This window comes from Ambystoma mexicanum, chromosome 2q (assembly GCF_040938575.1).
Source record: "Ambystoma mexicanum isolate Mex_15411 chromosome 2q, UKY_AmexF1_1, whole genome shotgun sequence".
Classification (NCBI taxonomy): domain Eukaryota; kingdom Metazoa; phylum Chordata; class Amphibia; order Caudata; family Ambystomatidae; genus Ambystoma; species Ambystoma mexicanum.
Window position 1 is genome coordinate 67,159,233 of NC_090924.1, and position 16,404 is coordinate 67,175,636.

The 16,404-nt window shown below is 44.8% G+C and overlaps 1 protein-coding gene across 2 annotated transcripts in view; it reads left to right on the forward strand.

The window, feature by feature from the left end:
• Positions 1 to 16,404, forward strand: part of TRAP1 (TNF receptor associated protein 1) — a 666,365-nt gene that overhangs the window by 37,656 nt on the left and 612,305 nt on the right. For both annotated transcript variants that reach the window (XM_069646853.1, XM_069646854.1), the window contains 2 exons: positions 3,608 to 3,778; positions 4,138 to 4,220. In XM_069646853.1, coding sequence (XP_069502954.1) covers positions 3,608 to 3,778; positions 4,138 to 4,220 — 254 coding nt within the window. The remainder of the gene's footprint in view (positions 1 to 3,607; positions 3,779 to 4,137; positions 4,221 to 16,404) is intronic.

Sequence of the window (16,404 nt, forward strand, 5' to 3'; positions counted from 1 at the left end):
CAGGTCTCGAGGCATTGGATGGGGGGAGGGGACAGGCTGTCAAAGTGCAGCTCCGTCGGCCCCGAATTCCGTTCAAGTTGTGTTTTTATAGAGCGTTCTACTGCCGTCGTCTCCGCACAGCCATCGGATCACTTGGCGAAATCTGTAGGTTATATCTTGATCGCCGCTCAATTACTGGTCCATTGTTGCTGGAGCTCCGTTCCGTCCGCCATCTTGGTTGCGGGAGAGATCCGCGCTGAAAAGTTTGAATAACTTTGTGAGCAGTGGCTTAAACGTCCATCAGTAGGATTTGATGGCCCGCATGTTTAATTTTAGGGGCATTAGGGGTTCGAGAAGGGATTGGGAACCGGGAGCTCAACAAGGAGGCATCCTACGGCATCCTCGGCTGGCCACGCCCCCGGCAGGACACTTTCTCATGGTAAATTCAGGTGAGTGATTAAACCCAACCCTCCGAAAGCAAGGCTCTGCACGACTCAGCAGTGGTCCAATATGTGACCACTGTGGGGCTGACTCATGCATGCACACTACACCTACCGGCACCAGTATGTGGATTGGGACCAGACAGTCACAGCCCACTTCCTGAGCCCATACACACGTCATGAACTAGCCAGTGAAAACAGCAGCTTTTCCAGTTAAATGCCAGGGACGTCATTTAGGGGTCGCCAGAGGTTGCAAATGCGACCTGGGTCTCCCTTGCGACCTCAGTGGTCTCCTTGCAACCTCTAAAAAAAAAAAAAAAAAAAATTTTTAAAAACATTTTTTTGTAATGCAAGCTCCTGGGCTGTGGCCAGCACCATGTTGCTCTTTACTTCTGGAGTGGCTGGCTTTCTTGCTTAGGCCCCTTTAAAAAAGCAAGAAAAATGAGAACAGGAATACCACAAGTCTAACACTTTCAGCACTGACCCTAAAAAAGAAAGAATAGGAATACCAAATAATGTGTCTTTCTGGAATTCTATACAATAATTGCTAGACTCATTAAAGGTTTATTTCAGGCACACTTCAGGGGTTGAATCACTGATTTAGTCTTTTCTTAAACGCCTCAACTCAGCCTTTCATCCTTCTGAGGTCGACAAATGAGTACCAACAATGGTTGGGTAATATTGGGTGTATATTTTTTCTATATAAAGCGCATAAGCGTAAGTACTATATAATAAACACATCATTATCATTTGGTCATGGAAATCTGCTTGCATTCACAGTAATTTGGTAATATGGGCCTATACACACTGATCTTGATGATACATATGGCGATCAATTCATGTATGAAATGCACATCATGTTATAGTGATATCGTAATCATATTTTTCATAGTGTACGATGCTATGTGATGCCACTTCCTGTTTTGTCAACGGGTGAAAGGTCGTGTTCCATCGCTTCCTGCGATATCACTTCGGGGTGAGGTCAAATGATATCACTTCCTGTGATGTCATCAGGGGGTGAAGGGTCCTCCGATGTCACTTCCGCTACCCCTGGCAATTTGGTGAAATGACGTCCCTGGTAAATGCATGACCATAAAAGGAATTCCTAACCTGAGAAGGTAGGAAGGGCAAAGAACAAAATGGCCAAAGAACAAGCGAAAAAACCTCGTGGCACAGCCATTTTATGACACTAGCCACAGATAGTAGCCAAACAGGGTAAACGCAGATGAGCTAAATAAAAATATACAAAAAATGATAGCTTGTCCTTGGGCACATATAAAAGCAATCAAAAATCCCTTTAACGTCAGCATCCCTATTGCACTGTATTGAAAGATCTTTTGTGCAATATGAAAAAGTTACCCAAAACAGATAAGTAAAAAGACAAAAATGAAACCTAGGAAACCTAGTTTCCCAGTACTGACAGTCTAAGGACTAGTCGGGTTCCCCATGACAATTGAGCAAAAAGACCAGGGGAGCTGAAGGCTTCACTTTCTGCAAAAAGTTGGGCCAAGATGTAAAACAAAAGCAAAACGTTTGGGGAGGTCGATAGAATATGGAGGAAAAGTTGCCTAAAAGAGAAATTTTACTAGCAGGGTTCAATGGCACTGCTCATGTTATTGAATCTGTTGGCAACATTTGATACCCTGGACCATACCTACCTCATGACTAGGTTGAAATATTTAGCAAAAACCTCAGATGATGGTTCTAAATGGATCTGCTCATTCTTAACAGAACGTACTGCTAAAGTGAACCTTGATGCATATGAATCGGAAGAACTGAGCATTGACTGTGGACTCCACTGTTCTTTAATGTATACTTAAAACCACTGCATGATTTGTTTATATTAAACAAACATTCGTTTTCAGAACTGTGTAGGTGATGCAAAGCTGATCTTTCATCTGACCTCTGACAGACCTCAAAAGTGAATACCAACTTGACTACATCTTTAGGCTCTGCATCACGGAACACCAAAGAGAACATATCTCTAGATAAAGTCCATTTGGACTCACTTCTATCCACAAACCAACATGTCAATAAAAATTAGCTCTAAAGGAAATCGGGGCCTTCATTTTGGAACGGCATGCAGCAGCTAATGCTCGAGCAGTCATTAGTTCGAGGATTGCCTATGGAAATGCACTCTTACTAGGCACACCTCCAATATGCATTTAGCCATGTTTAGGCAATTCAAAATATGACTGCCAGAATGGTAACCGATGCATCATGTAGAATATATATCTCCTATTCTGAGGAAGTTACACTGGTTACCGATCCTGGCTAAAAATAAATTCAAGGCACTTACCCTTGTGGTCAAGGCATTCCATTAGATAGGTTCAAAATACTTGCAACGCAAATTGCACTTCGTACATTCAGATCTGCTCAATCATCATCCATAGTAAGCACTAGATGTAAGCGATACGGAGAGATGGATCTTTGATTTCAGATGCAAACTGACAACCTACCTTTTTAACAATGACTTACAGTAGATCTAACGTGTCCCGAGCTCAGATACCTCTTGGCCTTCGGCACTCTATAAACACACAAGATCTACGGGTAACCAAAATGCCACAAAACAAAGTTATAAGGATACAAAGTATCCTATCCACACTTAACTTTAGGGTGATGTATGAAGTTTTAAAAATACAAGAACTCCATAGTCATAGTTTCTCGGTACTGATGGTCTTATTGACTGATCAGTTTGCTCATAGAAATGAGCACAAAGCAAGGGAAAGAACGCAGGCGGCTTTAATTGCCTCCAAAAAGTCAGGCCAAACAGTCAAAACAAGCAAAAAGAAATGGTGTCCTATAGAACCCAATGGGAGAAAATCGACAAAAAGAAAATCTTTCTTTGCACAGGCCAACAGTAATTGTTATAGGTGCTCTGCAAGGACACTGCTGTCTCCTTTTCCAGGACTGGGTTCTGCGTAGTATTGTCAAGGTGACTTGTGCAAGTTTAGGATGTGAATTGCAAACGTCGGACAGTCCTTTCATGCTGTGTAATCCTTCATGGAGGACATTTGTGGTCCTTTTTTGTACCGCAGGAATGGTACCAGATTGCTTTCACATGCTTCTCTCCCCTATTTATTTTGACAATCCTCTTGCATTGGTAAATTGAAGACACTATAACAAATGTGTGGTATGGTACAAAACTCATGTTAATGCTGTTTTCCATGTTCTTGCTTTTGATTCAGGAGTATTGCAACAACATCCACAAGCAGTGAGGTACCCATTTTCTGGCATTGGAAGGCACAGCCTGGCTTCTATGGGAATACAGCAAGGGTGTTCATACAGCACCCAGACTGCTGAGAGCAAGGAAGAGGAGCCACTGCACAACCTAATCAGTGACTCTGAGACTGTGCAAGGTAAGATGCTAGGTCAGAAAGAAAGTATTTTGGCTTGGTGTCCGCTCCCGATAACAGCTGAACAAGGAAGTATTCCATTCTAGAACAAACATTGTGTGTTGCCATCATGTACATTGGCTGGTTTGGTGTTACTCTTTGGCATTCACGAGAGTGAATCCCCTTTTTTGCGATTTCAGTATCAAGAAAGAGTGATTTAGAAAAGTCGTGTGGTAGATATGAGCTCCTGTGGATTGTTGTCATATGTTTTGTAAAATGTTTGTGACCATTGAAGTGATCAGTTTTGTAATTATACTCCTTTGGCACCAACTTGCATTATTGTTTCACCTCTTTATAACTGTTCATTCTTTCTTTTTCTTAAGGGTCTTCTTCCAAGCATGAGTTCCAAGCGGAGACACGTAAGCTTCTGGACATAGTGGCACGCTCATTATATTCTGAGAAAGAGGTATGCTGACTATGTTTACGCATACTAGCATTTGTCTCGTGTTTGGCCCCCAAACATTTTGTAAGTCACTGGATATTAAGTAATTGATTAAAGATTAACTTCAGCTCCAATTTGCCTTCCCTGTACCAAAAACAAGCCCTTTGTTACCTGTGAACCTGTGTGCTTATGTTTCCATTATTATTAATGCATACAACCTTTCTTTCTGGCTGCCCCCTTCTCCACCTTGCTCAATGCCTGCAGATCCCTACATATCCACAATATGAAAGTGATCAACACAAGGTGGTGGCTACGATTCAAACCTATAACAGCAAACGTATTCCATTACCCCACACACAAATGAATCATAACATTCAAACGGAGCACTGGCAAAGTGGCTTAGTTGCAGCCTCAATCTTCTTTAAGCATAATCTCTAATACAAGTACAAATTGGCTGAAAACACCAATTGATTTTTGAGTGTGCTAGGAGCAGGCATCCTTTTTAGGAGCGGTTTCCAAATATGATCATTGGGGCATAGTTTGGAAATTCTCTCTGTAAAACAATTAGAAACTGTAATTACTATTGAAACTGTCTGCCATCAAACACAGCTGTTTATCAGATGTATCCACAATTACATCTATTATTTGAGAAAGGTAGACCGATAGCTGTTGTGTGCATTGATTCACTCATGCCCATAGCAAAAGATGATACTCTTCTAACAACGTGTCCTAATTGTTAGGAAGGATTTCACTTTTAGCAATTTTCCCTGCATATTCTTATGGACCCCCAACTCCTTGCTTTTGAACCTGTCCTGACATTTTTCAGGGAGGTGAAGACTTTTGTTTCCCCTCCCTGGCCTTTTGCTCATTTTGTTATGGGGAAACTGATCCTCCAGATTATCAGTACTGGGAAACTGTTTCCCTTTTGGTATTTTTATGTTTTTGGTAACCTTTTAGCAGTGCACGCTGCATCTTACAATGCAGTGCAGTGAGGATACTTTTGTATCACCCACGTCTTTTACACTTGGTCATTTTGTTTACTTTTTATGTGCCTAAAGACCAGGTGGTAGTAGCAATTAAATTTCTACTTCCTTCGCGTTATTTCCATGGTGTACATTTGCAGTTACCGCATATGGCTACTGAATTTTGCTAACTGAATGTGGCTAGTGCCCTAAAATGGCCACGCCCCAAGATCTTTGCTTGTTCTTTGTCCATATTGTTGTTTGGCCTTCTTTCTGCCTTGCCAGATCAGGAAATACCATAGAAGGTCATGCACTTGCCTGGGAAAGCAGCTGCTTTTGTGGGCTATTGATGCCTTTGTATGTGCTTGGCCCAGAAAGCTGGTCCGACTGTATGGTCCCATCCACCTCCTGGTGCCTGAGAGTCTAAGTGTGAGGCAGGAGTGAAACCAGTAGTGGTCCCTGATTGGACAACTACTGGCAGTTTGCATGGTGCAGATCCTTAACATTGGTGGTCTTGCTTCCAGCCTGGATTCTGGATAAGAGGACTCCTCCATGGAGCCAAGAATCCCTTGTAGAATAACAGCCGATTGTAGATCCGAAGAAGACTCCCGAAGAGGCCCAGCAATCGTTTCTGTGTCTGTCCCAGTGAATCCCTGTTGGCCTACCTGATCTCCGAATTTCCTGAGCAGTGCTTTAAACCTTGGACTGGTGGGACCAACCAGTCACGCCTTCTCGACGAGCCCGCCGTCCTGAACCATCGGAGGTTTTCCAGGACCGTCCTTTGAACTGATCAGCTCTCTTGTGGGCTACCTCGCCAGAGCTGTCGCCGTTCCATGGCAATCCATTATCGAGGGATCCTGACCTAGAGAAGCTTCTGTGACTGGAAGGACACTTATAGTCGCCTGTGTGCGGAGACCGACGCTGGAGCTTGCCTCCCCCCCTCCCCATCCTGTGAAGTGTCCTAAAGAGGCCTGCACCGGTGAATCCTGCATTTCTTCCTCATCAAAGTTTGCATCTGTACCTGACCGGAAGAATCCTTGCACCCGCCACTCCTGGGCACCTCTGGCTGCAACTAACGGCAGGAAATTCAACTTTGAGTGACTCCCACCGAACCCACCCTTCCTAACCCCCAGGCGAGCCATCAAGTAATCTGGGAAAATCGGAGTCAGGGGTGTGAGGGGTGGGGGGGTGGTAAGTAAATGCAAAGCATCTGTCCTCTCTCCACCCCCCCACACTCCAGTCCGTCTTCCATAGGATAACAGGATAGCTTTGGGAATATGTCCCTTTGTTTCCTAAACCTTTGTGATGAATCACAGGGTTCAGTCACTTCTCCTGGGGGGGGAGCCTTTCCTTGTGAGGCTTGGGAAGTGAGCCTGCAGTATCCAGTGATAATGTTGCTGTGGAAATGGCCGCCAAGTAGCGACATTGCCCTAAAAAATGCCCCCACCAGACAATCAACGCTTTCTCCAAATATTCTAGGATTGGAGGTAATAATATATAATTAAACCCCTCCTAGAACATTTGGGGAAAGAAAAGTCAACTTTTTCACGGCGACCTTATCACATGGAACTGAGCACACCACACAATAATCCTCCTAGGGGTGGTGGTAAATGGGACCACAGAGGGAGACTTTGCACTGAGGGAAAAGGACCCCGGTTCCACAGAGGAAGTCCCTAAACCCCTTCCCTTTGAGACGATGGGTAGTAGGGAGATTTACCATTTTTATGCTTCATCCCCCTCTCCTAGTGAGTCCCCCCGCACCTTTTTGGTGGATTTCTGGACCTTTTTCTTTATATCCTGAATGAGTGGAGCCTTTTTCCACTCATTCATTCTTATGGGCTCTGTCTTTTGGAACTCTGTTCTTGATTGCACTTGGTTCTGGACTGAAATACTAGGGTTGGAATGGTGATCCCTCCCCTGCATATCCATAGACATTAATATTAAGGACAATGGTCTATGGTCACTGCCCAATTCTCCCAATGCCTCAAAATCCTGCGCATAGTTCCATATCTTAATTGATAGGAAGATGTAATCAATATGCGAGGTACAGTTGTTCTCTTGGTAGCTATATTTTGCAGGTTGATCTTTCATGAATCACCCATTGCAAGCTCTTCAGTCCATACCAAAGAACAAACCAGCACAATCGAGTGCCAGCGAGTGTACTATCTTTGGTATTACATAATTTAGCAGGGGGATATCCCATATCTCATTCTGGTCATCCCAGACCCCCTCCATATCAGGTTGAGGTTCAATTTGCAAGTTGAAATCGCCAACAAGAATAATGGGGCAACCCTTAATTCTATTGCATTTGTATCTACTTCATCCAGGCAGATACCGAACTGCCTGGTCTTCACCCATCTGTGGTATGATGTTAGTTTCCCTGGGTGAAACTTCAATTCTAGTGGTTCTGTGTTCCATGTTGGCGATATCCGGTATTTGTTTTGTATTGTTTATTTATATAGCGCCTATACACAGGAAGTGTTTCAAAGCGCTCAAGGAGGGTGGGGACAAAGGGCAAAACAGTCGCTCAGAGTCCTTGAAATTCTGAGATGATAATAGTTTGCACAGGCAGAGGAAGTGCGTAAAAATAAATTTAACATTTGAGACACAGCAAATGGGCCCGATGGCGATTCTGCAGTTTTACCAGTGCAAAAGCGGGGGAAGACAGAGGAGAACAGACAGACTATCTTCGGGCACGTCGCATTTGGAACGTGTAAGTGCATAGATGGTAATGGGGGCAGGGCTGAGGTCAAGTGCACCCAGTCGATGGGGACTGGAGTAAGTGCAGAGAGAGCTTGGGCTGTTTCTGAGTGCCGTGAAGGTGGGTGCGCATGGGGCCCTGAGGCAAGTGCAAGAGAGGACTGGCGGGGGGGCCTGGGACCGGTGAGACTCTGAGGTACACCAGTCAGCTAGCTCTAGGGAAGAGGAGGGAGATATGGAGAGAGCTGGGTTAGCAGGGTACAGTGAGAGCGAAGGAAGAGGAAGGTCTTGAGGAGTTTCCGGAACTTAAGAAGGCCAGGCTCAAAATGGTGGGCGGCAGGGAGGCTATTCCAGAGGGAGGCATCTGCTGAGGATAATGATCTCCCTCCAAATCTTTGCTTGGAGAACCGGTTCACTCGCAGAAGGTTGGAGGTAGAACAGCGGAGGGCTTGTGAGGGGACAGTATTAAGGTAGGCAGCGTTGAAGGTAGGTAGTTCCCAGGTTCCAGAAAGCCTTATGGACAATGCAGAGGGTCTTGAATTTAATCCTGGCAGCCACGGGGAGCCAGTGAAGGGATTTCGGCGCTGGAGAGATGTGGTCCCTGGGCTTGGGACCAAGGATAAGTCTTGCGGTTCTGTTCCAGTTGAGTTGCAGAGGGCGCAGGGTCGAAGAAGGGGGTTTGAGGAAGAGACTGTTGCCATAGTCCAGCCTAGAGTGAACCAAGGCTCTGGAGACAGTGAGCCTCTGGGGGAAAGTGAGAAAAGGTAGTGTACCTCTGAGGAGGTGTAGCTGATAGACTTTTTAAGATGTCAGAGATGTGGGAGGAGGAGAGAGTGGAGTTGAAGATGACCCCAAGGTTTTATTTTTTTGCCTCGCAGGGCCAAGGGAGGCTGGCCAGAGTGAAAGTGGAAAAGCAGTAGCAGGGGTTACAATGCGAACAATCTGTCTTACTGGCGTTGAGGCAGAGGTCGTTTTCAGCACACCATGAATGAATAGCGGACAGTCAGTCGGATATGTGCGAGGAGGATGAGGAGGCAGCAGCAGAAGGTAGCCTGAAGGATAGTTGTGTGTCATCCGCGTAACACTGGAAGTTAGAGGTGAAAGTGGCAATCACACATGCCAAGGCACCCATATAGGTGTTGAAGAACCAGGGGGAGAGGTAGATCCCTGGGGAACGCCACATGAGACGGCAATAGTCAAGCGAAAGGCTCAGTTCCATCTGGGATGGCCGGTCGGAGAGAATGGAGATTAACCATGCCAAGCCAGACCTGTGATTCCCAGGGTGTCACGCAGATGTGCCATCAGGATGTTATAGTTAACCATGTCCAAGGCAGAGGAGAGGTCAAGGAGAATGAGGACAGAGGGAGAGTTGGTGTCAAGGTTTGAGAGCAGGTATTCACAGGTTTTCAAAAGAGCAGTTTCCGTGCCTCCGGATGCTCTAAAGCCAGACTGATGGTCGTGGAAGCAACCAATAGATTGTGTGGAGGGTCAGCTGAGTAATCGCCAGCTTCTCCAGGAGTTTGCCCAAGAAAGGAGTGATGGAGATAGGGTGCTAGTTTGCCGAAATGGAGGGGTCGGCAGAGGGTTTCTTGAGCAGTGGTGCACAAGGGATTGCTTTAGGGTAGTTGGGAAAACTCCAGTGGAGAAGAAGAGATTGCAGAGATCAGCCAACCCTGGGGCGAGGGAGTCAATATTGTCCTTAATGGTTTTAGAGGAGCAGGGGTCCACCTGATTGGATGAAGTCTTCATAGACCGGACTTGTCTGGTGACCTAATCGGGTGTGACGGGTGAGGGAGAGGAGAGGGTAAGAGGAGGTGGGGGGGGATGGGAGGCTCTGGTGTTGCTGTATGCTGTGGAGTGGAAGAGAGGGTTTTTGTGATGAAGTGTGCAGCCCGGACCGAGCAAATGTGTGTGGTGGGTGTGACCGAAGAAGTGGCTGCTGCAGGATTGGCCAGTTCCTTGCAGACTTTGACAGGTTTGGCTGTGTAGATTGACGCTGCAGAGAAGCGGGCTTGAATAAAGACTCTTTTCTTGGAGCGGATGCAGAGTCGGTATTGTCTTTGCAGGAGGCTGCAGGCCAGTTTGTCAGATGGTCTGGCCGGTGAGGTCCATTTCCTCTAAGCTGCCCTACATTTGCGTTTAAGGGCAGCCAGATCGGAGTCGTACCGATTTGCAGTTTTTGGAACGCTTAGTCGGATCCTCATGGCAGGGTGAGGGCAGTGTCAGGGTGGGAGTCAACCGCAGGAATGGGAGGAGGAGAGTAGGTGGAGGCAAAGGCAGCCACTGTCACTTTTATCATTGGTCTGGTGACTTTGAAGCCGAGTGGCAATGCCGGATGTGTTGCTGCAGGAGGAGAGGAGAGCGTCAGGTGTGTGGAGAGAAGAGTGGTCGGTCCAAGAGAGAGGGATAGTGAGTGGGATAGAGAGAGGATCGGCCTGATTGTTATTCTAGACCAGCGGGGTGGGGGGGATTACACCCGAAGCTCAATAGTTGGTAGTCCCTCCACTAAGTGATCACTATTTAAAAAGACCACAATCATGTCATCGCTACTGTGTTGGGCATTCTCTGTCTCACACATTTTATTATGTCACTCCTAACAATAGATGTACACCCTCTTATGTCCCTGAAATAGTAAATACACTTATTGATCAGGGACTCTTGGGTATCATATTAGCCACTTTGTGTTCTTGATACAATGTATAGCGTTACGGAAGAATTATTCTGGCGCACCCCTGAGGAGGGATGACCACTTGACTGATTACAATTGGGCATATGGTAATCATTCACAGGCCCTCTGATACCCCATGTTCTATAACCCAGGGGGTTAGAATTAGGGGAGCTTATCATATGTGGATGGATGTTTGGTGCGTTTAGATGTGTACTTTCCGATCTTTATTAAGTAGAAAGATAGAGCTCGTTTGTTCTCTTCTATTCCTGACATTCGTTAGGTTAGACGCATGGTTGCGTTTTAGGGTCTGTGGGTAGCAATTAACATTGTAGGGGCTAAGTCATCTTTTAGTTTATTCTGGGTCTTGGGTCTGCTATTTGATACTTTGCTGTAGCAGTTACGGGGTTCAGCACTGTTAGTTACAAAGGCCCTCGACAACCTTGATACCTGCTAGTTTAGTCCCAAGAAACTGAAGACTTTCCTTAACTGCCTTTTCCAGCAGCCCACATGTAGTTGTCAGGATTTGGAGACCTCCACAAAGTGCCCGCAGAGTGTCTCTTCCTAATCCCAGCTGGTCTTCACTGGACTCGGCTGTAATGTCAGTCTGAGTACCCTTTCTGAATCAGTTATTTTTCACTTGCCCCTGAACTGCCCTTTCTTCTCTTGTGGGTATTTGTACAAATTCTCTTAGGTAATTTTGGTGGCAAATATATCAACCTAGTAATTGCTCACCCCCCCAAGACCTGATACCTATTACAAGTTGCAACAATAATTTGCGTCCTGCCCTCACACACTACAATGGTGGGCTGTGGTCCCAAGCCTGGAATAGCCTTCATTCCCCCCTGATCTTGTTCCGGTAATTCAATCAGATGAGGTCTTTGGCTGTCTTGGGCATTAGATTCTTTAGCATGGTAATCTAGTGATATTTGGTCTGAGGCATCATCTAATTCAACAATCTGTGCCCCTTTGACTATGCTAGTTGAAGCTTGTAGGGCGAAATTACGCCCCCCTTCCTGATCATCGAATTTCCCATTCTCTCAATTGTCCATTGGATCTTTTTGCTTCTCTTGGTGCCTATATAGGTTGGGCGCCATTATTGGTTTTAAAAACAGGGCTACACTCTGAGAGAATTTCAATGTCCTCTATTACAGACATGCAATTTGACACTGCTGCAGCTTTTCGGCTACCTAAGGCTGTTTTACTATTAACATTTGGTCCTTCAATATCATGCAATAAGTCTTTAATTTCAGTTATAAGAGTGTTAACATCCCTAATGGGTTCGAACAACTTAAATAACTTTTTGCCCCACCCCCTCCTTTGGTGAAATGGACTGGGCAGCTTTCCTTTTTGCTATCTTGTGCCGGGCAAATATGCACTTGAAATAGAGAAGAAGATTCACTTATAGAAGTCAATTGATGACAATTACCACTCTTTTAATACCAGTTGACCAGTTATGTTTTTAAAAGAACAGAAAATTCATGCAAACATGCACATAAAATCACATTATTACCACAAACGCTAAAAACTGCTAAAAAAAGGAAGGAAATATTAAAATACACACTCTGTAGTTGAATTAAGAAATGACCGTTCTCGCTTTTAAACACCTGAAATGTAAATTTCAACTGATATTTATTCAGCTCCAAAAGCATAAAAACGAGCTGGCACTATCCAGAAAGGACGAGGCGGTCAGTCTCGTACCACAGTCCACAGGTGAAAATTAAAGGAGCTCTGAATTTCCTATGCTCAAACAATGTTCCTCTCTGCTCTTGGGCTCACAAATGCACTGATGTGGATTAACGTGTAGGGGAGGAACGCCCGACAGTTTAAGGGGCACACTTAGTCCTAAGCACCCCCATTCTCACCTACTCCACTCGTTCTGCTTTTTTATTTCTTTGGCTCTTGGTATTTCAATTAGTGTTCATTACATTTAGTAAATGTACAACAACAGGAAAGCAAACTGGCGATTTAAATAGATGGCTAGAACAGTCCTATACATCAATTAAAGAAAAAGAAAAACACACACCAACGCACTTTTTTTTTATTTGTTTTTATTTCTTATTCAATCAGTCATACAGTTTGCCATGCACTACAATTCTGTCAGTGAACCTTCGATAACAGCACAATTATACAGTTACTATGCTTCATGGTGCTCTTCTTCATCAGCTATCACATAAACCAACTGTAGTTAATAACATTCCAGCCCTCCAACTCCCCTCCACCCCTATCCCAACTGGCCTTTACAAAATACCTTGTCTGTACATCCCGTAACTCGTACATCTATATACCTACTCTTCTTACTGATGATGTGTCCTTTCCACCACTTCCTGATGCCCTTCTCTAGCATTCCACGCTTTGAATATAGTTTGTATGAGTTTGTTCCATTGCAATAAAGCTGGTGCTTACTGGCTGTCTATTTCCATACCACTGTCTCTGCTGCCAATGCCCATTTTTGCAGGTCTCTCCACCACATCTCCACCCATGGGCTTGTTGCTGATTTCCAGTTCATGGCTATTCGACGCTTAGCCAACACATAGGCAGGGTCTTTAAGTTTGCTACAGTCTTTCCAGTCTTACCCCGTGGGTAGAGTCCCAGCATACACGCTGCCAGGGATTATACATTTAGCTGCACCTCCCCGTCTAAACATTTTAAGGGCAATATCCTCCCAAAACATCCCTATAGATGGGAAGCCCCAAAACATGTATAGCACTTGTCTGCCTGCTCCTTAAAATTCTTCTCTTATTTGCGGTGTTAAATAGGCCCTGTGCGTTACATTTAATTGTAAAAGCTGAAGCCGTGCATTTCTGGAAACACACTTGTGATATTGTAGTACCTTTAGCCACTCTGCATCTGTGAATGGTCTAGCCAAGTCTGCCTCCCACTTCGACCGATTCTTAATTCCGTCTCTGAATGAATTTCAAGTAGCACTTCATATGCTCTTGATATAGCATGCCCTCCCTCTGATATGTTTATTATCGTTTCGACCGCTTCCAGTCTGACCATATATCTCCCTATTGCTGGCCATCTACTCTTAACTGTGTTTATAATAGTTTGGTATAAAAGGTGTTGTCCCGCATGTGTTCTTGAGGGTCGTGTCTATCGTTGGGTCCTCTGCTAGCCAGCCTAATACATACTGGAGCTGACATGCAAGGTAGTGCAACTCAAACTGCTGTATTCTTAACCCTCCCCTTTGAGAAGTCCTCTGGAGAGTACCTAACGCCACTCTATGCCTACCTTTGTGCAACAGAAAATTCCTGCACTCTTTGTCTAGGTTGGCAAAAAGAGTTTGGGAATATTATAGGGAATGTTCCCAAAACAATGTTGCAGTCTGGGTAATGCTATCATTTTTTTTAAGAGTGCTGCTCTTCCCATTACTGCTAACGGCAGTTTAGCCCAGAATTTCATGGAGTTTATGATGCCCTCTAATGCCCTTTGGGTGTTGTGCGGGTGTTCCTGCTCTGGTTTATTATAGATGTCTAACTCCAGATACAGGAGTGTGTTTTTATTCTCCTTAAGCACCATGGCAGGTAGTTCCCTATCTCTACTACCAGTGAGCTTAGCATGTAGGATAGGCAAGATTTCTCTCTGCTAATCGTGATCCCTGACAGCGTGCTGAAGTTGTCCAGCACATTGAATATGTTGCAGGTTTACCTCTGGGTGTTGTATGTACAACAGCATGTCATCAGCATACATGGACACTACGTGATGTATACCATATATTCTGATGTGCGCCTCCTGGTATTCACTCCTCAGGAATACAGCAATAGGCTCTATAGCCAGAATAAAAAGTGTTGGGAACAGGAGGCATCCTTGTCTAGTGCCCTTCTTTAATTCCATTTTGTCAGAGAAAATTGTGTCTGTTCTTACCCTAGCCATGGGGTTAGTATATATCGGTTTCACCCATCTAATGTACTCCTAAGCCAAATGCATTCAATGTTGCCTAAAGCCAGTCCCAATGGACGGTATCAAATGCCTTTGCCGCATCTAGTGAGGCAACCGCACAGTGATGGTTCCATGCCTTGGTACTGTCTATTACAGGATGCAACCATCTTAGATTCCATGCGATGTTCTTCCGGGCACATATCCCGTTTGGTCCTGGTGTATCAAGTCAGTTATTACCCTCCTCAGCTTGTTCGTTAATAGTGCTGTAAGGATTTTACTATCCTGATTCAATCGCGATAGGAGCCGCAGTCTGCTCCCGATTTATGAGGTTTGGGCAGAGGAACTATTACTGATTCCCTCAAGACTTTCAGAGAACAATTCAATTTCGGATTCTTCCAAGAACATTTGCAGCATGGGCGGTGCAAAGCTGTCTTGCGAACTCCTTATAGAATTCACCTGGTAGTCCGTCCATGCCCAGTGTTTTTCCTGAGGGGAGGGTTCTAATTGTGGCTAGGACTTTCTCTGCTGTTATAGATTCTTCTAATAACTCTACGGCCTCTGCACCCAGTTGTGGCAATTGAATAAGGTCAAATGTTTCCTGCAGATCTATGTGCTGCGCTGTGCGGGTATCTCCATACAGCATTCTATAATATTTGTAGAATGCCCTGTTCACACTTGCTTGCCTGTTATAAGGGAGACCGTCCCTGTCCTGCACTGAATATATTGGCGATTTTCTGCTATCACTCTTATATAGCCATGATAAATGTTTACCAGGTTTGTCGACTTCTGTGTGTATTTTTTTCAATGTATTTCATGTAGTTAAATTTACCCAGTCTATTGCATGCTGTTTCAGCTCTACTTCTTTTTGTAGGTCATCTTCTTCCCTGCTGTTTCTTTTATCAACATCCGTCAGCTCTTCCTCCATTTTGTATAACTCTCTAGTGATTAATTTGTGTATGCCTCCAGATTTTCCCCTTATCACTACTTTAAAGGCTTCCCATACAGTGCCTACTAATTTCAAGCTGTCCTTATTTAGTGTGAAGAATTCTTCTGTATGTTTGCGTATATGCCCTTTAAACAGTCTAGGTGAAGCTGCCTTCCATTTCAAAGCCAGTGGGACATGATCTGACAAAACCCTTGCCTTGTATTCTGCCTCTCTGAATTCCCCCATGTGTTCTATCCCTGTGAAGACGTAGTCTAATCTTGTGTATACACTGTGCGGAGCAGAGTAGTGAGAATAGTCTTGCATAGTTGGATGAAGTGTCCTCCAGATATCTATTAATTCAAAGGATTGGAGTCGGGTACTCTACTTTCTTCGGCGGGGCTGCTCTCTTGTATTTGTCATCAGATCTATCTATTGTTGGGTTCAACATGCAATTAAAATCCCCAGCCCATAGTAGGATACTGCTTCTATAGGGCCTATCCTTGTGTATAATGACCTAAAGAAGGTTGTAGCGTCATGATTGGGGGCATAGGTGTTGATAACACATCTCTGTTTTCGAGTATACCGTGTATCGGAGCCATTCTACAATCATCTGTTTTGGTTTGCAAAATTTTCAGTGGAACGGACGGAGCCACCCATATGAGGACCCCCCCACCCCTAGCATAAACTGAGTATGTGGATCCTACTACCTGGCCACCCCATTTTTGCCCAAGCATGTCTTGCCGTGACTTGGTGAGATGTTTTTCTTGTAACCGTGCAGCTCCTATTGGGTTCCTACACAGATACGTCATTATCCTATGCCTTTTTACATAATTAAGACCCCAGGTCATCACTCTGATACTGTCAGCCATGATGTGTGTGTGTGTGTAGTGATGGAGGATGCTGCTCTATCGCTGCCCAACCTTTGTGTCTCAGTGCCGAAGCTAAGCTCTTGTCAATAGATTAGTGACTGTAGTTATCAGGACATATTATAGCTGTAACGGGCCTTACCCAAACTCTAGTTAACTTTTTCCCCCATCCCTGACTAGCCCTTCCCTAACCACCCAGCTATGCTTT